We start from the raw sequence: 25,422 nt of genomic DNA on the forward strand, positions 1-25,422 counted from the left end.
CCTCCAGGAGCACCCCTTGCTGGGGCACTGGCTTTACAGGACAACAGAGAAGAGTGCGGCCTTCAGAGTCACATCATCTCCGGCAGCTTCTGGAATTTCCTTGGAGATATCCCACGTAAAGCTAAAAGCACATAGCTTGTGAAATCTGATAGGGTCACAATGCAAGGTAGTAAAGGCATGTATATCCATCTACGTACACAGACAGGACAGAAGGAAGGGAGAGGGGGCTATTCTAGAGAGAGAAGGAGGTTCTCTTATAGCATACCACTATCTTGGTGTCACGAATAGTGTTCTCCGGGATTGTAACCCAGTATCCGCTCTGTTCCCAATGTGGGGGCTGATTGAGTACATTAGTGATAGTTACAGTCAGCTCCACAGTGCTGCTTCTGTTGCCTCCATCTGTTGCTACAATATACCGGCTGATTCGAGTTATCTACAAAGTAGTTTTAACAAAAAGTTTAAGGAAATCTAAAAACTGATTTGCACAGATCAACAGATTGAGATTAACTCTCTGCAACATATTCCACAGGAAGAAAGCTGTGTTACATTCTGAATTACAAGAGTCCTGTTACCTGGGAGATCAGATGGTTCACATATACCCAGCCGGTGCTGGGGTTGATTTGGAAGTATTCTGGCTGTTGCTGTAACATGGAATATACGATGGCAGCATTCACACCTTGGTCATCATCATGAGCTGCTGCCCGGAGGAAACTTGTGCCCACTGGGGTGTCTTCACGGAGGAAGTCTGTGAAAAAAGGAGGAGACGTATTCTCAGCAGGCCTCATTCTCATATATAATGGCAATATTCCTGGATCTGGCAATTCTAGAAGTAAAGGGGACACTTACAATTCTCAGCTCCAGGTCAGTGCTAAGATCACAGAACAGTGTGGCAGTATTTCCAGTTTACGGATCACGACTGCACAATCACACTGGCATATGAGCTGTGAAACAGCCTAAAAGACCTGGCTATATTTGTAGGTGAACAGGGTTAGGCCTTCCTTTATACGAAGTGAACCAGTATTCCAGAGAAGTTGGTTTCACATTAAACTAGAATTACCATCACTTTGTAAGTCAATACAATATGTAAAATATCAAGGGTGTCTGTTCAACTAAAATAAATGTTGTTTTGATTATGCTGTTTTTAAATTATTGCAACACAAAAATATCTAAGTTTTCTCTTGGTTTTTCCCTACTGTATTATGTACAGTTATGAAAGCTGTTAAGTGAAGCACGTTTGTTGCTCCCTATTCTCATCTAAGTCACTTTTCTTTGCCCACCAAAATGTGACTGCCAAAGAATAAATGGCCTAGTCATGCCATTCTTACAAGTAGAAGTATGTCTGGAGGTGGTTTGCTGGTACTGAAAAAAACTAATAGCAATGGAATTTATTGCTAGTAAATACTACAAGAGAGTCTCAATTGTCCTGTAATAGATTTTATGTTCTGAGAATAGTATCCTGTTAAAATACATTGTACCAAAAGGTTCAAAGCTGAATTGGAAAGGATGCTGCATTGTATCGTGTGTTCCTTGTTTGTGATAAGCACGTCTGTAACTATTACCAGGATGTCACTATTATATACAGTTTAACATTTGAGTACAGCCTCTTCCAGACATGTATGGATAATTAATAGTGATGAATTGTTTAAACCAAAGTATTTGAATAAGGTCATAGCATATGAGAATAGAGCACCAGCAGTTACCAGTAACATTAGAAACCCATGACTAATTACATTTGATTTTGTTATAAAGAGGAGACAGTATTTTTAATTCCATGACGTACAAACATTGATTGCTTGTAGACAAATATTAGAACACACTGTCAGAGCAGCCCCATGGCTGGGACAGAACAGTTTCCCAATCCTGAAGAAGTGCTTTTTGCTAGCTGGCTCCCCATATGAGGAAGGGAGCAGGAAGCTTCTCAATCACCAAGAAGCAACAGCATTATATTGAACCCAAAATTCAACCTCAGTTTTAATGCTCATGAAAGGCAGATACTGGTAGCACTGAATGAACAGAGTGGCTGAAGGCATTGAGTCAGGCTCACCTTCAAACATACGTGACCCTCCCCTCTGTCAAGACTTCCCTGTTCCGTCCTACAAAACCCTTACATCACTGTTAGGACTTCTGTCCCATCATTCATACCAAACTGAGTGGTGGTGGTATCATGCTTGCAAAGTCCACTCAGACAGGAACATAGCTACTGCTATACCAGATTGGACCAGTGCACCATATACACCAGCATCAAGTCTCTACTCTAGGAATTATTTTGGGGAAGGTCTATGGCCTATGCTACACAGGTGGTCAGACTAGATGATTCCAAAGCTAGAAAGCACCACTGTAATCTGTGACTCTGACAGTGACCAGTACAGATGATCCAGAGGAAGGTGTAAGAAACCCTGAAGCGGACAGCTATGGAAGAGTCTAACTTTCTCCCTAACCTCCTACAAGGCTGGTTGATGCTGCGAAGTGTGACGGTTTATATCAGTTCCAGAACTCTTTGTTTCTTTCCCCTTTGACATACACTCTCATTCGCCTCCAAACCTTTTTTGAATCCTGCTAAACTCTTGGCCTCAATAATATCCTCGTGGCAATGATTTTTGCAGGTTAGTTTTGTTTTAAAAAGTATTTCCTTTTTATCAGAGATAAATGTGCTGCCTTTCAGTTTCATGGAATGTTCCCTTGTTTTTGTATTATGAAAGAATGAAAATAGCAGGGTCTCATCTATCCCATTCATTGCTTTTAAAGCCTTTATTCTGCCCCCTCTTCTATGGCTCCTCTCTAAACAGAACACTCCTAAGTCTTTTCACTCTTTCTTCATGTGCAAGTTTATCCATACTTCTAATAATTCAATGCTCATTTGAAATTCCTCCTTATCCTTTCCCCATTTCCATTGCATCTGTTTTGTCATAGGGATACCAGAACTGAACACTGTATGTCAGGTGAAGGTGTTCTATTAATTTAAATACTGACATTAAACTACATCCAGCATTTTCTATCCCATTCCTTATCCAATTTAATGTTTTTTTCCAACTGCTGCAGCACAATGGGGGCTTATTTAGAGTTGTCCAAAAATACTCACATCTCCTGACTTCCTTTAAAGCCAGATTCAAACTCATTTCTGCAATATAAGAGCATTAGACCACTAAACCTAAACACGTTCATGTTTTATATACGTATATTCTTTATATGAAATTGTATGAGTGGTCTTTAAGTAAATTTAATATACTGGAGTTTGGATGAAGTCCAAGTTCACAAACAGATATTACTCTTGTCCTACTCATGGTTCAATTTCTCATTATTGTGGAAAAAGCTAATGTACTCAATGCTTTTTTTGCCTCTGTTTTCACTAACAAGGTCAGCTCCCAGACTGCTGCGCTGGGCATCACAAAATGGGGAAGAGATGGCCAGCCCTCTGTAGAGATAGAGGTGGTTAGGGACTATTTAGAAAAGCTGGACGTGCACAAGTCCATGGGGCCGGACGAATTGCATCCGAGAGTGCTGAAGGAATTGGCGGCTGTGATTGCAGAGCCCTTGGCCATTATCTTTGAAAACTCGTGGCGAACGGGGGAAGTCCCGGATGACTGGAAAAAGGCTAATGTAGTGCCCATCTTTAAAAAAGGGAAGAAGGAGGATCCTGGGAACTACAGGCCAGTCAGCCTCACCTCAGTCCCTGGAAAAATCATGGAGCAGGTCCTCAAAGAATCAATCCTGAAGCACTTAGAGGAGAGGAAAGTGATCAGGAACAGTCAGCATGGATTCACCAAGGGAAGGTCATGCCTGACTAATCTAATCGCCTTTTATGATGAGATTACTGGTTCTGTGGATGAAGGGAAAGCAGTGGATGTATTGTTTCTTGACTTTAGCAAAGCTTTTGACACGGTCTCCCACAGCATTCTTGTCAGCAAGTTAAGGAAGTATGGGCTGGATGAATGCACTATAAGGTGGGTAGAAAGCTGGCTAGATTGTCGGGCTCAACGGGTAGTGATCAATGGCTCCATGTCTAGTTGGCAGCCGGTGTCAAGTGGAGTGCCCCAGGGGTCGGTCCTGGGGCCGGTTTTGTTCAATATCTTCATAAATGATCTGGAGGATGGTGTGGATTGCACTCTCAGCAAATTTGCGGATGATACTAAACTGGGAGGAGTGGTAGATACGCTGGAGGGGAGGGATAGGATACAGAAGGACCTAGACAAATTGGAGGATTGGGCCAAAAGAAATCTGATGAGGTTCAATAAGGATAAGTGCAGGGTCCTGCACTTAGGACGGAAGAACCCAATGCACCGCTACAGACTAGGGACCGAATGGCTAGGCAGCAGTTCTGCGGAAAAGGACCTAGGGGTGACAGTGGACGAGAAGCTGGATATGAGTCAGCAGTGTGCCCTTGTTGCCAAGAAGGCCAATGGCATTTTGGGATGTATAAGTAGGGGCATAGCGAGTAGATCGAGGGACGTGATCGTTCCCCTCTATTCGACACTGGTGAGGCCTCATCTGGAGTACTGTGTCCAGTTTTGGGCCCCACACTACAAGAAGGATGTGGATAAATTGGAAAGAGTCCAGCGAAGGGCAACAAAAATGATTAGGGGTCTAGAGCACATGACTTATGAGGAGAGGCTGAGGGAGCTGGGATTGTTTAGTCTGCAGAAGAGAAGAATGAGGGGGGATTTGATAGCTGCTTTCAACTACCTGAAAGGGGGTTCCAAAGAGGATGGCTCTAGACTGTTCTCAATGGTAGCAGATGACAGAACGAGGAGTAATGGTCTCAAGTTGCAATGGGGGAGGTTTAGATTGGATATTAGGAAAAACTTTTTCACTAAGAGGGTGGTGAAACACTGGAATGCGTTACCTAGGGAGGTGGTAGAATCTCCTTCCTTACAGGTTTTTAAGGTCAGGCTTGACAAAGCCCTGGCTGGGATGATATAACTGGGACTTGGTCCTGCTTTGAGCAGGGGGTTGGACTAGATGACCTTCTGGGGTCCCTTCCAACCCTGATATTCTATGATTCTATGATTCTATGATTATAGAAACAGTGAACAGAACTAACATACATTTCTGTGCTTTTCTAAGTTTCTCACTTTTACATGTTGTAAATATGTCCAGAGTACCTAAATGACTATTTCTGTAGCCACGGACATGATTTTCTTGAACCGACTTACTGCCTTTTTAGCCTGTGAACAGCTGAGATGTTGAAGTTATTTGCAGGGACCAAGGGAACAGTTATATAGTAATCCGACAATTTTGTGAAGACAAGCAATGGGAGTTAACTTAAGCTAAGGTAACAGATGCCTGCATATAAAAATGTAAAACTCTTACCAATCAAATATATAAGAAATTTATAATTTCTCTCTATGCAAAGCTTTCAAAATTGAAGCTAAATACGTTATAGTAAATTAGATCCATATACTCTTATTCCAATTTAAATAAACAAAGATTTCTTGGGAAACTGAACAGCTCAATGGATTGGTAATGAAGAATTTTTTACTTCTAGGCAACAGATTTGAATCCAGGCCAGGACAGTAGTGACCAAGAGAGACTGTCATCCAGTGAGTTTAGTGGCCCATGAGAGTTATTAGAGTCAGTCCAGTTCCTAGTGGAACAGATATCTGCATCACAAAAAACATTATCTCACCATGTTACTGTTTTGGCAAGTCCCTTCCAGATCACAAATGAAACACAGCTGCCTGTGATCTGCCTGTCCTCAGGAACCATATTGGTGACCAATCAGGTAACTTTCACACATACCCAATTCACTACTTCACATATACCAAATTCACTACTTCTATGAGCAGGTTACTCATAACTGTTCAGTCTGGGGTCTCTGACATCTTCCTTCAGATGATCTGGTGCTGGCCACTGTCAGACACAGGGTAGAGGATTAGATGGACCATTAAGTCTGATCCAGTATGGCAGTTCCTGTGCTCCTCCTTTGAAATAATGTGTCCTTTTGAGTTTTGCTGGAATTGGGATTTATTAAAACCTCAAATGTAGTCATATTTTAATTGCTTGCATTCACATCTAATTCAAGCCACATGTGACAATTCTGACAGCCTCCTAATCCCTATTCCTCACATCAGAACAAGCACAGAAATTGCGACAACTGTCTGTCTGTCTAAGTTCAAAAGACTCAGTATTGCAAGTTGAGATTAGGGTGCACTAGCAGGTCTGGAAAAGTTTGCACTGCACATGTCTGCATCATGCCTAGCTCAAAGTAGGCACTTATAAAAAACAACAACAAAAAAACCGACACACATCACCACCGCCACACACACTCCTTTTCCTAAAGCATGTTGGCCAACACATTTTAATTAAGTGCTACTTAAAAACCTGTTTCTACTAGGTACTGACAAGTTTACACATTTTTTAAAAAGTGTTAAATGATTGTGCCCTACTGTTTGTCACAGCCAGCTAACAGGTGTTAAAATATAACTTGCCCTGTCCACACTAGGGATTTTAAAAGGGTTTAACACCTTTAGTTAAACAAAACCACCTTTTATCCTAGCCTAGACAAGGCCTTTCATGAGCCCCTTCAATTTCCACAAAGTTTGTTTTCACGCCAAGGAGGTGTCAGGACAGATTACAGGCTCCTTGGAGTCTCACCTTCCCTATTACTTTAGGGTTAAAGGAGTCCCAGAAATAAGGTTCTGGTCTAGGAATATCGACTCATTCTGCCAACCTATCTTGCTGTCCCATATATTTGAATATACTCCTTCAGAAAAACATACAACAGACACATTCCTACTGAGCAGGATAGATACCAAGAGATTCACACAGAAAGGCAGGATTTAACTACCCCTGGAAAGGTTAAGAGTGTCACCTCCATTGTGTCTGGGAAAACAAGTCAACTTGAACCATATAGCATTGTTCCAGTCACATAGTGAATAAGGCCACCCAAAAATTGATCCCTTTTAAGAGAGATACAGTCACCATCATGAAGAGTTATTTTCACAGATAGCCGTATTTCAAAAAGAACTCAATCTGTCAACCACGTTCATGCCACTGTGTGCTGTTAGGACAGAGGGTGCGTGGTTAAATCACTCACATTGGTAGCGACTGTTCTCAAACTTCGGGTCATTGTCATTGACATCAGCAATGAAGATGGTGATTTGACAAACACCAATCAGTGGCTCCTGAGCTTGATCTGTAGCTGTAACAGAGAGCGTACACTCTCTCTGCTTCTCTCGGTCAAAGCTCTGAGTAGTAGTGATGATCCCTAGAAACAGAAACACCTTATGTGTGTCATACATACAGTGCCATAACTAAGCCAGCAAAACCACACCAGGCATCACTTACACAGTAGGCAGTAGAACGGGACACGCCAGGTCCACATTGCTCAGCTTACTTGCACCACCGCTGTGCAAGGTATTGATTAAACATGAGTAACTTAAGGTTCCCTGTTTCTGCCACTCCTCGCAGTCACCAGCTTGCACTAACTGTGCCACTACTATCGAGAGCCAGCATCTTTCAGGTTGGCCACTTGGACAGAGAGCTTCAGGCTAGATACCTTTTACCCCTCTTCCCTCTCCCCACCCAGAAAAGAAGTTAGTTTCCCTGATTTCCAAGAAATGTCCATGGAGGTTACTTCAATGACAACCTAAGTCAGAGTATTTCAAAGACAGCTAAGTGAAAAATCAATGCCCAGCAAATGTAAGTGATATAACTAAAATCATCTTTAGTTTAAGATTTAGGTAACAGCCTCATGAAATAGGTTAAAATAGAGTAAAATATTGTAGTTATGGCTAAGTTTGTCAAAGATACACTTCCATCTGAGAATACAAGTCTCACTCTCTGCTAACTGCTTCTTTCTTAGCATCTCAGTTTTGTCAATTAACCTGTACCTTCTGCCCTTTCCCATCTCAGGCTTTGGTCTCTGTTACATAGTTGGGTCAGAGATATTTAGGTGTGAACATCCTGAATTACCATTCTGCACTGAGGGTATCTTTTGTATTTATATAGGGACAATATTTCTCTAGTTCAACACTCACGGCAGTGTTTACCACCATCTCCTTCTGGTGCGATACCTACTCTATTTGTAGTATTTTAAAACTGAATTCTGGACTTCCAATCTATATTTGTCAGACATTAATCAGTTCAAAGAGTTGTTAGCTCACATCAAAGGGGTGAATATACACTCAAGTAGAACTGTAGATCCATTCATGCTTCCTCTTCTGCAAAGTACAGACTATTTATATTTCTACAGTGGGATTTGTCCCAAGGTAAAGTTAATGTTTCAGAATAGTTTTATACCCCGATAAATTGGGGTTTGTTTTTCCTTGCTGACTTGCCAGCTAAAGCAGTGTAGGCTTGCACCCACATATTCTAGATTCTTTTACTATCTACCACATCAAATACAATTTATTTTGGATGTTAAAGATTAGCCAAAGATTTATCATATTTTACATCATGCCTATAGCATTTAAAAAAAATTAAGTATGATTTCTCAATAATTTTAGTAGGATTCTGCTGTGTTCAGACTAAAGGTAAGCTTTCAGTTTCCTCAGCATTCACTTCAGACTGTTTGACGTTGGCTCAGTTCTGGAAACATAGTTCTCCACATGGCTATAGCAATTCCCGGTTAATATACCAAAGAAGCATGCACCCAAATTCACTGCAATTCTGCCTTAACATAACAGGCATAGAGCCACTTACCAGTATCTGGATCAATACTGAAGCCTGGTGAAGCTCCATCTCTGTGCATAAGCTCATATTTAACTTCTCCATTAAGTCCCAGGTCTGCATCATAGGCTTCCACCTGCAAGACGTAGGTGCCTGGGGGCTGGTTTTCTAGAACCCAGGTGCTGTCACTGTAGTAAGTGCACTACAAATAGAACAAAATATTATTACATACAGAACTATAGAAATTAGCTATGAAATGTTCCAGTGAGTTTGCAGTACATTTGAGAAGAGTATGAAAGAAAACGTGCTTCAATTACTTAGTGCCTTAGAGAAGCAAAAAAACTTTCCTGAAAAGGAGCCTTTTCCAATTTAAATACTGAAGACTGCAGAAAACTGGGAGTATATTCCATTGTAGAGGATCTACCATACTTGCAAATATAATCCCTTAAAATCAACATTTACTACAAGCAAAGAAGACACTGCTATAGCCCCCCTTAAAGATGGCAGTATCATCCCCAAGGTGATGATATCTATATGGAGGAGAAGGTTTACAGACAGATATCTTACCTTTCTGAAGACAGGTTTGTTGTTATTAATGTCATTAATTCCTACAATAACCACTGTAAAGCTTCTCAGAGGGGTAGGTCCCCCAGAGGCATTGTCATCTGTTGCTGTGATGTTTAATATGTATTGAGGTCCTTTCAGTTTGGGTAGAGGATTCCTGCGCAGTTTAATGATGCCTAGATTTTGGAGGATAAAGTGCAATTTTACTGATAATGTAAACAAAAATGTCATATTTCTATATCACTATATTTTGGGGTGAGTTGGGATGGGGTTGGTCTTCTTCAACTGTAAACTCCTTAAGCTAGAGACCCAAGTCTTCCTGTGTTTTTTTATAATGCCTGGCCCAACAGGGAACCTATTCTAATTTATGGAAAGCATAAAAAGACTGTATGAATGAGGTGCGGTTTTGCTTTTTTCATAATTATGTATTCAATTACTATATGAATTATTTTCAACATGGACACAAAGCAGAGCTACTGTCTGAACCTATGGTAAGGTAGTGTTTTAAAACTTCTTTTCCTACCTTTCTGGCTATCCAGTTCAAAGTTGCCATCTTCATTACCTCCAGCAATCTGGTATAACACTCCATCTCCATCAGGATCTTTTGCATGTACAGCAGCCACTAAGGTACTGGGACCAGCATCTTCCGAGAGGAATGTTTTGTAACTGATGCAAAGATAAACAATCGATGCACATTTACTATCAGGATAGCTATTAATCCCATTAACAAGCTGCCAATGGTCTGAATGCTCATTGTGAATGTGATATAGTTTACCTTTGGGCATCCACAGTCTAACAAGTTAAAGACTAGAGCCTTTGACTATCTAAAGAATCTAGTTTTGGTTTGCAGTGTGCACTGTATGATTGTGATCCTGCAATTCTGTGCATACCTCTAAGGACCTTTTGGAAAATAACAAAAAACAAGACTCTAAACTACACGGCACACACAGTTCTCCCCTGGTGCGGGGGAGGATGAGAAAAAGAACAAACTTCACGTGACTGATGTTGGTAAAGTCTCAATACAATAATGGATCCCAGAATACCCAAATGTGAACTGCTGTGATGAGGATGGTATAAAGACCCTATATATAGAATGGGACTGTAGATCTTAAATGTATAAAACGTTAACACATTTAGTACTTTATTATAAATGGCTGTATTTTACATTTATGACAAAAAAGAATTTAAATTTATTACAGAGGGAAAAATGCATTTTAACTAAACAGAATCTAATGAAAGTTATTTACTATGCAATCTTTTTCAGTTTACACTTGTTTTGATCAAGCATTTCATACCCATCCTCTCCTTCTGGCTCAGGTGTTTAGAGGGCTAGTCATCATAAGACCAAGGCACCAGCACATCCAAAAATATTCCCTTAGAAGTTAGATCTTTCAGTCAGTCCATTAAATATAGCCTAATTATGTTATCTCTGTATGTAACAATGGATCTAAGGATCCAATGTGCTATGTCACAATTAATATGTGTACTTCTTACAATCTAGAACAGGGGTTCTCAAACTGGGGGTCGGGAACCCTCAGGGGGTCGCAAGGTTATTACATGGGGGGGTTGCAAGCTGTCAGCCTCCACCCCAAACCCCGCATTGCCTCCAGCATTTATAATGGTGTTAAATATATTAAAAAGTGTTTTTAATTTATAAGGGGGGGTCGCACTCAGAGGCTTGCTATATGAAAGAGGTCACCAGTACAAAAGTTTGAGAACCACTGGAACCTGTCAGTCCAATCCCTCACACACTCATGTAAGTTATTCCACTGACTTCACTGGTAGTGGAGAGTGCTCAGAACACAAGTAGATGCTTATTAACTGGCAGGATATGCCCCTTAAGCAAAGTATAATCAGGATTATTAGTATGAATTGCAACACAGAAAACAATCCAGGATTTAAACTCTGCTTACCCAGATTGAGAGAACACAGGTGCCTCGTCATTCACATTAGTCATTCTGATGCGCACTGATGCAGTTCCTGTCCGAGGAGGATGGCCTTTGTCCACAGCTATGACCACAAACTCATACATATGGTTTGCTCGCTCAAAGTTCAGCTGCTGGTGAGAATTAATGATCCCTTCAGGCGTGATGGAAAAGTCAGTGCTTTGAATGAAGTAGGTGATCTCAGCATTGGAGCCAGAGTCACAGTCTGTTGCAAGAACTAAAAAAAAAAAAATTTGACTGACCCCAGAGACATGAGTTTGCCATGGAAGAATATTCCAGAATGCAGCATGACATTGTTTGTACAAGTAGTTAATACTGAATTATCACACAATCAATAGGCAGTTGGAACAATATCAGCCATAAATAGTGTCTCTGCTGTGATGGGGACAACAAACCCCATGCAACACACAGAGCCACAAAGGGGTTAAGAACCCTCCTTGCCTGCAAACAGCAAAATCAAACCTGCCCCAGTTCAGCTGTGAGAAATGTCAATAATGGAGAGAGGCCCACCACTGCTGTAGCTAATGAGGGCAAGCCAAAGTATAAAGAGGGAGAAACAGGAAGCAAGGGGACAGAAAAGCTTGGGACTTCAATTGGGCAACAATTCTCTTCAAGAAGAGCTAGCACCAGGCTGCCTCCAAGAAAGCCTCCTTGGAGCACAAGGAAAGGAGCTGTCGATGAAAGTCTTGAGGGCCAAGGGCTTTTTGTCTCATTTCTGTTGTTATGTTTGTGGAGTCAGCTTTTTTTTTTTTTTTTAAATTTGATTTAAGCAATCGCTGTTGTCTCAAGGCCCGAGGGGCTTGTCTGCACCGGCACTTTACAGCGCTGCAACTTTCTCGCTCAGGGCGCGAAAAAACACACCCCTGAGCACAGCAAGTTTCAGCGCTGTGCCCCTCATGGAGGTGGGGTTTTTTAAGATCGCTGGGAGAGCTGTCTCCCAGTCCTCTGCTGCGACCACACAAGCCACATTAAAGCCTTGCTGCGTGTTCATCACTGTTGCCCCCCCACCCAACTCTCTCTGGGGATGCCTTTCAAATGTAATTAGCTATGCCATAGCTAACTTTTTTTTTTTAATTACCTGCTGCTTAAAGGTACAAGGAGTGATTAAATGTTCTTCTCCAGTAAATGTTTATTCACAGTACTCAATGCCCCATCGGTTCAGAGGCCGGCGAGTCAATCGAACAAAGAGCTGGAGTTTACACTGTTGTAACAAAAGTGATCTTAAAAGAGTAGCGCTGTCTCTTAATTGCCATCCTGTTTTTCTCACCGAATGAAGAGGCTTCACATCACACCAACACTGGGCTGGCGTCAGTTTAAACCAACTCATTAATCCAATTGGTAGATCTGAGGGCTTTTATCTCAAAGTTAAACACTTCTACAGAACACCCAGATGTGATGATGCAGATGCACTCTGACAGAGCAAGCAGCATGCATATGTGATGTTTAAACTAATAGATGGAAACTGTTGCTTTTTCAAAATGGAAACATAGAATAACTATTGAAGAAACAATGATAAATAACAGACCTATTTACTCAAAATATAAAAGGGAAAAAATAAATAAAAGACATTAAAGTGAAGAGTGAAAGCCTGTGAAATGCTAAAGTATAGCATGTAGAAATATATTTTCCATATCCATAAGTTATTAGGTCCAGAGAACTCCATTTCACTTAAAAAGGACACTATTGTAGCTTTCAACATTTAGATTTTTTAAAATTTGATTGGAAGAGATTTTTTTAAAACCATATTGTGAATATAAATGTTTTCATTACATTAAATCTAACCCCCTCCCCCGGCTTAACAGATAAACAATTTCTGCAACATTATGAATTCAAACATATGACAGCTCAAGGAAGACTGAAATAAAAGTGGCTTAAATAGTTGTACAAAATCAGTTTCATTTTCCAAAGTGAAATATAAAAAGAGTGAAACACTTAACTATTTTCTATTTATTCAAACAATTCATTCAGATTTAATCTATGATGTTATCTGTAACATAAGTATATGAAATTTAGGCTGACAACGTCCTTGCAATTAGATGCTATTTTGGTATATAGATATTTTCTATTGCTCTAATCTTTCAAACAGCTGACATTTCTATTGCACTTTTATCTTCTTGTTCACTCCAAAGTTTATATTCAAAGTAACAATATACGCATGTCCAAGGCACACAATGTTGAACGATAAACCACATGCATAGCAATATATACTGCATGAGCTTTTCAAAAGTTTGTTCCTTCATCACATTTTAATTCAACTGCACCATAGTAAAACCTATTTTACAAAATCTGTGAATGCCTTGTGTATGGACAAACCACAGCGCCTGCCTGTTTGAAGAGATTTCAGCCTTTCTGTAATGGAGTGTGAAACAGAAAAATAACTGTAATTGACTGAAGACAAGAGATGGCCAAATTAAATCAGCGTCACTAATGGGGCGTGAGCCTAGATTGCTGTGCAGTCAGCTGCAAGAGGTGTCCATGTGAGGAAGGGTTTCGGATGGCCGGGAGGGTGTGCTGCAGAAGTGGAAGAGATGCTGATGCTATGTTTTATTTTACTTGTTGCCACTCTGTTACAGACAGACAATGACATTCCTTCCCTGCCTACAGGGTATCAGGCCTCACCTCCAGGCATCAGGGAGGTGAGCTATTCCTTCCTTAAGTATATGTCTAAGAGACATTAGATCGCTGATGTCCCTGAGTCCCTGCACTGATACTTTATATAGGATGCTGGGCACAAAACAGTCAGCCGACAGGAAACTACAACTAGTAGGGAACGCCACAGCTTGCCTTCTCAGCCATGTAAGTTACCATGAGCACATAAAACTTGTCCTCCTCTCGCTACACTGGTTCCCCATAGAATATTGCTTCCAGTTCAAGATCTCGGTCCTCCTCTTCAAGGCATTCAATGGTCTAGGCTCAAGATACCTAGAAGGTCATCTCAAGCGCTGAGAGAAGGTCAACAGTTCTGCTCCTCTGGAACAATGCTACTATCTACTGCATAGGAGATATCTGTGTAGGAGACAGATTTCTCAGGGGGTCAGTCCATGACTATGGCTTGAAATCCTGCAGAATATAAGAACTACACTCAAACCTCATCACCCTCCATTCCAAGTGCAAGGCACACTTCTTCACCCTCACTTAAAAAGAGAGAGACACCACGCAGCACATTATACACACAATAAAACCCCACAAAAAGTATTCCCTCTTGAGAGAGAAAGAAGAAAAAAAAAACATATGACAGATGTTGGTCACATCCTTTAATGCGCTTTTGGAAGGTACTCGGATACCATGGTGGTGGGCATTGTAAACAATTTAATTGATCAGATTATGTAGACCACAGTCACAAGTTAATTCTTGTGAGAAGACGGAATAAGAGGTAGCAGAGAAATGATCACCTTGCAACAGAGATGTGCCAATTGGGATGGTTTCAGGAATGTTGTCACGGCTGTAAATGGAGTGCTGGAATTCTGGAGACCAGTCATTGTCATCAGTGATGTGAACTGTCACCTGTTTGGGACAGGAGACAGAAGAAAAGACAAAACAGAAAATGATAGGTGTCTGCTGAAGAGAGGCCCACCAGGACTGACCTGCTGCTTTTTAGAAATGAAATGTGAGAGTGCACGGATGTACTGGCTCTGGTCAGCCTTGTTAGTTTTTACCCCTTTCGCTCATATCTGATCACTCAATGCATTTACTTTTACAAAATATTTTCATTTCCATTTTAAAGTAATGTTCATTGGGCACTAAAACTTCTCGGTACAATGTAGCACTGCAAAATATTTGCTATGAAATCTGCAAACCTCAAAATCAGAAGGTTTTTCACATTTTATACTTTACAAACTTGGTCCAATTTCAGGCAAGGTATTCCCCCTTCTGCCATTTAAAAAAACATCAGAATCAGGACCACTCAATTGGAAGTGTCCTATTTTCATAAAAAATTAATGTAATTTTTTTAAAAACTCAAAATCTAAAATTTTGGCTAAAAAAAAAAATCAATTATCACATCTTAATGCATGAAATGTTATGTTTCAATCTGAAATCAGCATTACAGAAAAAGCTTTGGCTTTGGAGTAATAAGTGGACCAGGAAAAGTTATAGATACTTTGTCATATTTTTGCTATTTTTGCTCAGCACATTGTAGTTCATAATGCATCACAGTCATACATCTCTCAGTCTGAGTATCTAGGTACTTACTGCACCTATTACTGTAATATCTCTAAACTGCCCTCAGACACTATCAAACTCGTTCCCACAACACCTCTGTGAGTAAGAAAGCAGCAAATCTGTTTTTTTCTGAACAGATTATGTTTTTAAAATTAAGGCAAAGATAAAATGTTCCTTGGCCAATGTCACACAGGAAGTATTTTTGCAGACCCAGAAACTGAACCCAGATCTGATTCTCAGTCCAGTGCCTTGACAATAAAACCATCCTCCCTCCCAATCTACACGCAGCTTTGTGTTATTTAGATTATCAGTGTATGTAATGAGATCACTAAATACAGTCTTGATGGAGGAAATAGCGACCATAGTTAGGTGATTCATTGTATTCATGTAAAGCCAAGTGATTCATTGTACCTCAGTTACACTGCTAAGCCAGCTCTCAGCTTCCACTGCTTTCACGAGAAAGTGATAGAGATGGTGCTCGCTCTCATAATCCACTGTATGGGTCAAACTGAGCTCTCCACTCTCCTGGCTCAGGCTGAAAAGGCCACTGGGGTTCATCAGCAGGGTGTAAGAAAGAGGCTGGCTCTGGAAGGAAACAGCCTCCACAACTGCTACTCTGTGAAGAACAATAGCATAGTCATTAGCCAATTTGTTACCGTCTGTTTCACTAGGAGTCAGAAGGCAGATTACGCCACATAGCCCAATTACAGAAAAGTGCAGGACTGGCCCCTGCAAATATCTTCTAATACTTCATCTGGTCTACATTTAAAATGACTCTTGGAGAAGGGACTCTGCCATTCCCTTGGGGACGCTATTCCACACTATATCAGATCTTAGGTAACAATTTGCCTTTTCTTCATTTCAACCCATTATTCCCAATCACCTGACTAAACATTTACTCCTTCCTTGGTATTTACACCCTTCAAATCCTTGCAGACCATTAAGTTTTCTACCTTAGTGATCGTGTAGCTAAACTACACATATTTCTTTTAATTTTTCTTCAGAAGCTGGGATTGAAAACATCTTAACCAGACACTTACTGGACAGAAGTAGATACGGAAGACAAAGGGGAAAGGGCCCACCAGTGCGGTCCAGGACAATGACCTGGTGAGAAACCCAGCCCCTGCTTCCAGAGTTGCTGGGAAGGAGAAAGGGGCTGGGATTTCTAACAGGTACTGTCACTGCCTTGTTTGGGACTCCATTGTAGATACCAACCTCTGGCTAGTATGTCCCATTTTATTTGAAGTGCTATCCCCCTCTACTCTGCAGGACAGGAGAGGAATTGTGTACCTTCATGATCAGAGCCTCTGAAGAGGTAGCAGGTAGGCCTCCATCACTTGACTGCTTCTCCAGCCTATTTTCGCCTCCCCTGCAACTAACTCCAGCATCTGCCTCTTCTGATACTCAAAAGCTTTACAGTTCAATGCTGTTCAGAGGCTTCTGAATAGCAGCAATAAATCGGACCAGTCTTGTCAGCATCACCCTCCTGCTGCTTGGCAAAGCTATTCTGTAGCAGCGGCAGTGAAGCCAGACTTACCTGAATCTGTTTACATTAGGACTGTCAAGCGATTAAACAAATTAATCACAATTAATCACACTGTTAAACAATAGAATACCATTTATTTAAATATTTTTGGATGTTTTCCACATTTTCAAATATATTGATTTCAATTTCAACACAGAATACAAAGTGTACAGTGCTCACTTAAAAAATAAATTATAAATATTTGCACTCTAAAAATAAAAAATAGTATTTTTCAATTCACCTAATACAAGTACTGTATCTCTTTCTCATGAAAGTTGAACTTACTAATGTAGAATTATGCACAAAAAATAACTGCCCTCAAAAATAAAACAATGTAAAACTTTAGAGCCTACAAGTCCACTCAGTCCTGCTTCTTGTTCAGCCAATCACTCAGACAAACAAGTTTGTTTACATTTACGGGAGCTAATGCTGCCTGCTTCTTGCTTACAATGTCACCTGAAAGTGAGAACAGGCATTTGCATGGCACTGTTGTAGCCAGCATCACAAGATACTTATGTGCCAGATGCGCTAAAGATTCATATGTCCCTTCATGCTTCAACCACCGTGCCTGAGGGCATGCTTCCAGGCTGACGATGCTTCTTAAAAAAATCATGTGTTAATTAAATTTGTGACTGAACTCTTTGGGGGAGAATTGTATGTCTCCTGCTCTGTGTTTTACCAGCATTCTGCCATATATTTCATGTTATAGCAGTCTCAGATGATGACCCAGCATGGTGTTCATTTTAACAACATTCACTGCCGATTTGACAAAATGCACAGAAGGTACTAATGTGAGATTTCTAAAGATAGCTACAGCACTCAACCCAAGGTTTAAGAATCTGAAGTGCCTTCCAATATCTGAGAGGGACGAGGTGTGGAGCATGCTTTCAGAAGTCTTAAAAGAGCAACACTCTGACGCAGAAACTACAGAACCCGAACCACCAAAAAAGAAAATCAATCTTTTGCTCATGACATCTGAGTCAGATGATGAAAATGAACATGTTCCAGTCTGTACTGCTTTGGATTGTTATCGGGCAGAACCCATCATCAGCATGGACACATGTCCTCTGGAACGGTGGTTGAAGCATGAAGGGACATATGAATCTTTAGCGCATCTGGTGTGTAAATATCTTGCAACACCAGCTACAATAGTGCCATGTGAACGCCTGTTCTCACTTTCAGGTGACATTGTAAACAAGAATCAGGCAGCATTATCTCCCGTAAATGTAAACAAAAGTTGTTTATCTGAGCGATTGGCTGAACAAGAAGTAGGACTGAGTGGACTTGTAGGCACTAAAGTTTTACATTGTTTTGTTTTTGAGTGCAGTTATATAATGTGACAGGGTCGGGCCAGATGGCTACAGGAGAGTAATAGAAGGCAGATGTATTAGCCCCAGGTTAAGTAGGTCCCTTTTCCCTGGGTAAGGTAACAGGGAAGGTTCCAGAACAATCAGGAACCTTCTGGAGACAATTAAGATGACAGGCTGATTAGAACACCTGCAGCCAATCAAGAAGCTGCTAGAATCAATTAAGGCAGGCTATTTAGGGCACCTGGGTTTAAAAAGGAGCTCACTTCAGTTTGTGGGGCGCATGTAAGGAGCTGGGAGCAAGAGGCGCTAGGAGCTGAGAGTGAGAACACATACTGTTGGAGGACTGAGGAGTACAAGCATTATCAGACACCAGGAGGAAGGTCCTATGGTGAGGATAAAGAAGGTGTTGGGAGGAGGCCATGGGGAAGTAGCCCAGGGAGTTGTTGCTGTCGCACAGCTGTTCCAAGAGGCACTCTAGACAGCTGCATTCCACAGGGCCCTGGGCTGGAACCCGGAGTAGAAGGCGGGCCCGGGTTCCCCCCAAACCTCCCAACTCCTGGTCAGACACAGGAGGAGTTGACCTGGACTGTGGGTTCATGAAAATGGCCAAACTGAGGGCTGCTGTGAAGCTCCAAGGTGAGCAAATCCGCCAATAAGCGCAAGACCCACCAAGGTAGAGGAGGAACTTTGTCACAATAACAAAACAAAAATCTACATTTGTAAATTGCACTTTCACGATAAAGAGATTGCACTACAGTACTTGTCTAAGGTGAACTGAAAAATACTATTTATTTTGTTTATCATTTTTACAGTGCAAATATTTGTAATAAAAATAATATAAAGTGAGCACTGTACACTTGTATTCTGTGTTGTAATTGAAATCAGTATATTTGAAAATGTAGGAAAACATCCAAAATATTTAATAAATTTCAATTGGTATTTTACTGTTTAACAGTGTGATTAAAACTGCGTTTAATCACCACTCTTTTTTTTTTAGTTAATCATGTGAGTTAACTGCGATTAATCGACAGCCCTAGTTTACACTGAATACACGTTTGGAAGATTTTCTTCACAATCTAGAAAAAATAAGCTTCCCCTTCCCCCACCTCTCCCCTCCTCCCCCACTTTACTTGGCAACTTGAAATCCAGTCTATTAAAAAACATTTGATTACTTTCAGGTATTTATTTATTTAGATTTAAAATAGAAGACTCCTATCTAAGGCTCCAGGCACTAACATCATGATTCACTACAACCCCAGCAGCATCAATCATTTCAGCAGGAACTCAGTCAACCAGCCACCTACAGAAATTCCTTCTAATCCCTTCATCACTGTAAGAGGCATACCTTCAGCCCCCTCTATAAACCCTATACAACCAACAGCTTTTTCTACGCCTGCCTCTAAGTCTCCTTGCCAATTTTTATGGCTTTACTAACACATTTTAAAAATCTTTTCCTCTCCTTGTTGCGGAGTGAAAAACCCATATAGAGGCAGGACACTAACTGACTATGTTGGGGATGTGTGCAAAGCAAGAACATTGAAAAAACAGAAAGTATTTGTCCCTAATGTCTTTGTCACAGTAATCTTTATGTGCCACGTGTAACAGTAAAAATAAATTTAGACAGAAGTGTGATTTTTGAAGTTAATGGTCTCTCTTTAAATTTTACCAAGTGGTCCCATGCTTGCCTGTCATTAGCGAGTGGAGCTTTCAAGAGCGGCTCATGAATCAAATCCCCCCCAGCCGTTTTAATTTTGTCGTCTCCTCTAAATTCACTTCAATCTGCCTACAAATTTCAGAACTAAAAGGGTCTGAAGAGGACATCAGCACAAACAGAGGCTTTGGTTGGTTGGGTTTTTAAATGTAAACTTCCGCTAAGAGGAGATTAAATACAATTAAATTAACTTATCATTGGCCACACTGCTAGAGATAATTTTAATTACTATTCTGTCACCTACAGAACACTGAACGCTCACACGAACCCACGTAGGCATCATAACAAAATAGGTACTGTTATAGCAAGTTTCCTTTTCAAAGCACAGTCCAAACACAAATCCTTACAGCCTCTGAGACAGATAGGCAGGCAAAAAAGAAGAAAAAAATCCTCATTCCAATAACTGCAGCATTTGAAAGCAATAAATAGGGACCACTTGGCAAGTACTATTGGGATAATCCTTTAATTTTCACTGAAATCCGTTTAGTTTGGAGGAAGTGTTTGGAGGCACAGAACACGGAGAAAAAGAAACATTTTAACAAAAGTCAAGGACCCTCTCTCCTAAAGGGGGATGTTTGGCATGTGTGCATTTTACAGGAAGGTGTGGAGGATGGAAGGCATTTCAGAGATGTAATGATTTGTCCTAGCCAAATCAGTGCCAGAGCTGGGATTTGAATCCCATACTTTCTGTTCCCAGCCTAGTGCTCGGTACATTGTGCTATGCTGCTCCTCCATTTGAAAGGGTCACATTTTCCTTTTGAACTGCAATACAGGACTATCAATGCAAGTGTAGCCCTGTGAACAAACAACACTGGTTGCAAATGAGTCACTATGTGGTACTCCACAAAGTTTCTCTCAGAGCACTGGACCCTGGCTTTCTTCCACTTACTTTTCTCCTGCTGGAGTACTTTCAGGGACAAACACGCTGTAGGACACGTTAGTAAACTGGGGAAGTCTGGAGCCAACCAGGATAGAGATGGAGGCATAAGGACTTTTGTTGCCGTATTCATCAGTGGCCTGCACTGTGACCACATATTCCTTATTCCAAGTTAAAGGCAAACCGGTTGTCATTATAATACCTGTATCCATATCAACTTCAAATCGCTCTTCGCCACCTATCAATAGATGTACAAAAACCATTCTAGTAGAGGCATCACAGTAAGAACATTCATTTGCATCTTCATTACCTTTAAACGTCGGCTTCAAATCCCTCACTTTTCTCTACACATTCTCCCTTTTTTTTTAAACCAATTCTTTATTTTACCCCTTGTTCATACTGTGCATTGTGGGAGAGCCAGTATACATATGTTATATACGGACAATGGACTTAGTGTTAAACGCCAGTTTCCCCAATACTGTGCACTAACACAAAACATACTAAGGCTAGCTGTCTTGTGCCCTCATTCAGCAGCCTTCAGGCTTATGCACTACAGAGCTATATTAGACATGTGCTCATTATCTAACCCTAACTCTAACCATGGGTATGGGGCACTGCAAATTGGTATGCTGTCATTGCAGCTCCCAAGGTCAGTTCTGCACGGATCTCAAAAAAAGTAGCCCTCCCCATCCTGAAATTCTCTCACCACCGCTGGTCAGCCCTGTCTGCAAAACAATCCTTTCCCACTAATCCATGGTGGCTTCTCAGCCCCCAAAATGGCACTGAATGCTGTGTTGGTGATCCAGCTCAGGATACCCCTCCCCCAAGAACACTACATCCTCAGTTCCTAGCAAACCACTTCCGTGTGTTCAGACAATGTGAACTGAGAATGGAACAGGCATCCCATGTGCATGCTAAACAGCATGAGCCCTAGGATTGTTTTCACTGCGAATTGTGGGAAGTCAGGTGGGTTGAATTTTACTTTTTTTTTTTTAAATTCCATGTTTCCACTGTCTCTGTCGCATACTTCCTTTCCAGGTGGTCTTGGCCATTTTCTGATTCCTATCTGCCAACATGGACCCAGCAATGCTCCACACACTAGGACGACTGCTTGGGCTGTATTACAGCAGTCAAAGCTGGATGAATTTGGCATTGGACTTTGCCCATCTCACCCTCGAGCAGACGATGTGGGAGCAGAAGAATATTCTACAGCAGCAGCAGCTCCTCTGGCAGCAGGAGAGCACTCGGAAGAGGTGGCAGATGGAAGAGGACAACGATCCAAGCTGGATCGCCTACACAGCAGGTAGCACCATGTCTGGGCCTGAGAAGCCAGCATGGATAGATGGGAGAGGATCATTCTGCAGACTGGAGCTGAGCAGCCGTGGTGGCCGAATTTCAGGATGGGGAGGGTCTAACTTTTTTGTGATCGGTGTAGAACTGACCTTGGAGCTTCAATGACAGTGTAGCAACGTGTGGTGGTCCATATCTGTGGAGAAGCAGGCATGCCATTACCCTGTGGAAGCTCGCAACCCTAGAGTACTACTGGTTTGTAGCCAACCAATTTGGCATGGGGCAATCAACTGTTGGCGACATTCTCAAGCAGGTCTGCTGTGTCTCTGATAAAGTGATATCTAACAGGATCCTAAAGCTGGGTAATGCTCTGGAGATGGTTGATGGCTTTGCACACATACAGTTTCCAAACTGTACGGGGGCAATTGATGGAACATGGGTGCCCACCATTCGTTCCCCCACTACAGCACAGAATTTATAAAATCAGAAAGGGGTATTTCTTCTTGATGGGAGATTTACAGACATAAATGCAGGGTGGTCTGGAAGGATCCAAGATTCTAAGATCTTTTAGCCCTCAGTTCTGTTTAGATTAATGGAGAAATGAATGTTTGCTCCCAGGACCACTGTAGACATTAATGGTGTGGAGGTAGTTTGGTTATTGTGGAAGACTTGTCTTATCCTGTTATGCCCTGACTAATGAAGCCACACACAGGCCACTTGGACGGCAGGAAGGAACACTTTAACTATTGCCGGAGCAGTTCCATTACAGCAGTCGAGTGTGCATTTGGCAGTTTAAAGGCAGATGGCACTGTTTATGGAACAGGTTGGAAGCAGCTGGAAAAAAAGAGGTTAGGACCATTCAATGCCTGTTGTGCGTTGCACAATATTTGTGAAAGCAAGGGAGAAAGCCTTAACAATGGGTGGGAAGGGGAGGTTCAGTGACTTGCTTGGTGGTTCAAGCAGCCGGCAAGGCGTCCTGTAGAAAATGCTGACACCCAGGGGAATATGGTCAGGGATGTCATATTTTAAGTCTCCTGCCTGAATATGTGCAGTTGTAAGCCCATGGGGGAACTGTTGGGATAGATACATTTCAAGCATTGGGGTGTAACGTATGAGTGGTGGAAGCAGAATGCTCTCTACGTACTTCTGAAAACCCCTATGAAGTATTTCAGCTTTATTTAATGGATTTTCATAATTAAGTGTAATAAGGACTCATCACGCATTGACTAAAATAATTTTAATTATGAAAGAACAAAACCAAAAATCTAGTTTTTATTGACCTAATGGAAAAAATGATGTTTTTGTATTTTCAAATACGTTTACCTAAACAGTCTACTAATCAACAAATCTCTAATTAAAGCAACAGTGCAAACAAAACTCAAAGTGCACCAGTACAAATGGTGCAGACACAACCCCGGGGGGTGGCTGGTTGCCTTACAGTTACAGGTGAGTATAAGCCAGCCCGCTGCCTCTTCTTGCCCGCATGGGCTCTAGAGTTAAGTGATGTGGCTCAAAACTTTCAGGGGCGCTGCTGGACTCAAAAAAGTGCTGGGCTCCCAGGAGCCAGTGTTCTCAGTGCCCCGAGGTTGTTTTGAGAGGGGAACGGCTGCTGGTAGACTGCTGCAAGGGTATGGTGGGGAGGACTTGCTGCTCATCCCAGTACCCAGTATTGCCAAGGTTGCAAAGGACATGGCTGGATCCCAAATTCCGAGCCTGCAGGGCCTGCTGGCCTAACAGGAGCTATTTTGGAGAACATTCTGGCTCAGGATAGCATCCATGAGTTGCCTCTGCCTCTCCCCTGTCTTTTTCTATTCTCTTCTTGGCCATGGCAAAGCTGTCCTTGGCCACTGCCATAATCTCCCAGGAGAGCTGCATTTCCTTCTCCCTCTGGGTCCGCACGTACAGCTTCCACCTCTTTCCTAGAGAAAAACCAGACTCGACTCTCTGCCAAAAGCTCTACAAACATCTTGTCCTGAGTTTTCCTTTTACGTCCCCTTCAGGATGGCCAGCCTCTCAGCAGTACATAGAGGCCCTGTCCTTGACGCTCTGGTTGTTGTAGGTGCTGTGGCTGTGGGAGCGTCTGGCCAAAAGAGCTTCCTGAACCAAAGCTTCTCCCCAGATGATGATGAGATCCAGGGTCTCAGCATGGCTCAATGCAACTGTGCGAGGCATGTTGTGTGGTTTCAGGAGTGCTACCACAGCTACGCTGCAAGAATGATACACCAGGATCCAGGAGCAAATGGGCAAAATGTGGCTCTGTGCCAGCTTTTAAAAGGTGGGGAGGTGTTGTCCTGGGAATTTGCTACCAGAGCGTGGGAGGGCACACAGGTAAATGGACAGGTCAGTAACAGTCAGCCTGCAAAGCACTATGGGATAATCACTGGAAGCACACAAGTGGCGGCACACAGCAACTGCGTGCACACAAACAATAGACCAAAGTAATTCAGTTTAAAGGAAACCTAGCCTGCTTTGCAAGAGGACTTCAGAGTCTGCGATAAATATGTAGTGATGGATCATGTGTACGCAACATTTTCAAACTAGATTAACTTGATTTGATCTGGTTTATACCGCCCATGTAGACAAGCCCTTAGTAGCATAGGCCAGACCTTAGTCTAAGACTGGTTCTGGTCACTTTGTATGGGAGTAACCAACTCCCTTACACTCATGTACTGGTTTAATTTACACCACTTTACTCAACACCTCTGACCTTCACCCAGTATGTCTAAACAAGGCTATTTTATTAAAACCTTATTAACTAAATGATAAAATTGGAAATTGCGAAAATAAAAATCTCATCATCATGCAGATTAATCAGTTGATTCACAAAGGACTTACCTGCAATAAGTGCATAAGTTATCCCAACACTGGAGTTTTCATTGTTATTGTAATGGGCCACAAGCTGGTAGATCAGAGTGCCTTTCCGGGCATCAGGATCAACACGTGCCAAATAGGGGTATGGGTACATACCCCAGGATAGAAAATCCTCTTCTGGGGCAATAATTGTCACATGACACAAATACCAGTCATCATCTGCAAACACATTAAATTTAAACAAAATCAGATGTCATGCCTAAGACAATTTCACAAATTTTAACCAGACATTTTAAATCAGATTAGAAGATTTTTTTGGTAAAAGATGGAAGAGTGCCTACTGTGTACATCCTAACATACAGACAATAACTCTGGCAAAAAATTCACATCTCTGCTGACAGTTTGGTTTTATTAAGTGTAAATAATAAAAAGTAACCAATAATTTAACTAAACATACATAAATAATCACAATATACCAGACACCTAGAGTTATAGCTACATCACGGAAAGAGCTGTGTTCTTCTACTTAAATGGAAAATGCTTGGGCCAAGATGCTAAGATAACTGATCCCACAAATAGGTTTTATGTTTCACCTGCTTTCTCCCACTGGTTGGTCTAGA

General features: G+C 41.6%; 1 protein-coding gene across 1 annotated transcript in view; it reads right to left on the bottom strand.

Moving 5' to 3' along the window:
• LOC102932988 (neural-cadherin) overlaps positions 1-25,422 on the bottom strand; it is a 92,464-nt gene that overhangs the window by 34,074 nt on the left and 32,968 nt on the right. The window contains exons 2-12 of the mRNA XM_037892274.2: positions 24,827-25,021; positions 20,714-20,939; positions 15,690-15,894; positions 14,510-14,621; positions 11,085-11,334; positions 9,695-9,837; positions 9,175-9,347; positions 8,641-8,809; positions 7,034-7,204; positions 573-745; positions 266-433 (exon numbers count right to left, since the gene is read on the bottom strand). Coding sequence (XP_037748202.2) covers positions 266-433; positions 573-745; positions 7,034-7,204; positions 8,641-8,809; positions 9,175-9,347; positions 9,695-9,837; positions 11,085-11,334; positions 14,510-14,621; positions 15,690-15,894; positions 20,714-20,939; positions 24,827-25,021 — 1,985 coding nt within the window. The remainder of the gene's footprint in view (positions 1-265; positions 434-572; positions 746-7,033; positions 7,205-8,640; positions 8,810-9,174; positions 9,348-9,694; positions 9,838-11,084; positions 11,335-14,509; positions 14,622-15,689; positions 15,895-20,713; positions 20,940-24,826; positions 25,022-25,422) is intronic.

This window comes from Chelonia mydas, chromosome 2 (genome assembly GCF_015237465.2).
Source record: "Chelonia mydas isolate rCheMyd1 chromosome 2, rCheMyd1.pri.v2, whole genome shotgun sequence".
NCBI classification, from domain to species: Eukaryota; Metazoa; Chordata; order Testudines; family Cheloniidae; genus Chelonia; species Chelonia mydas.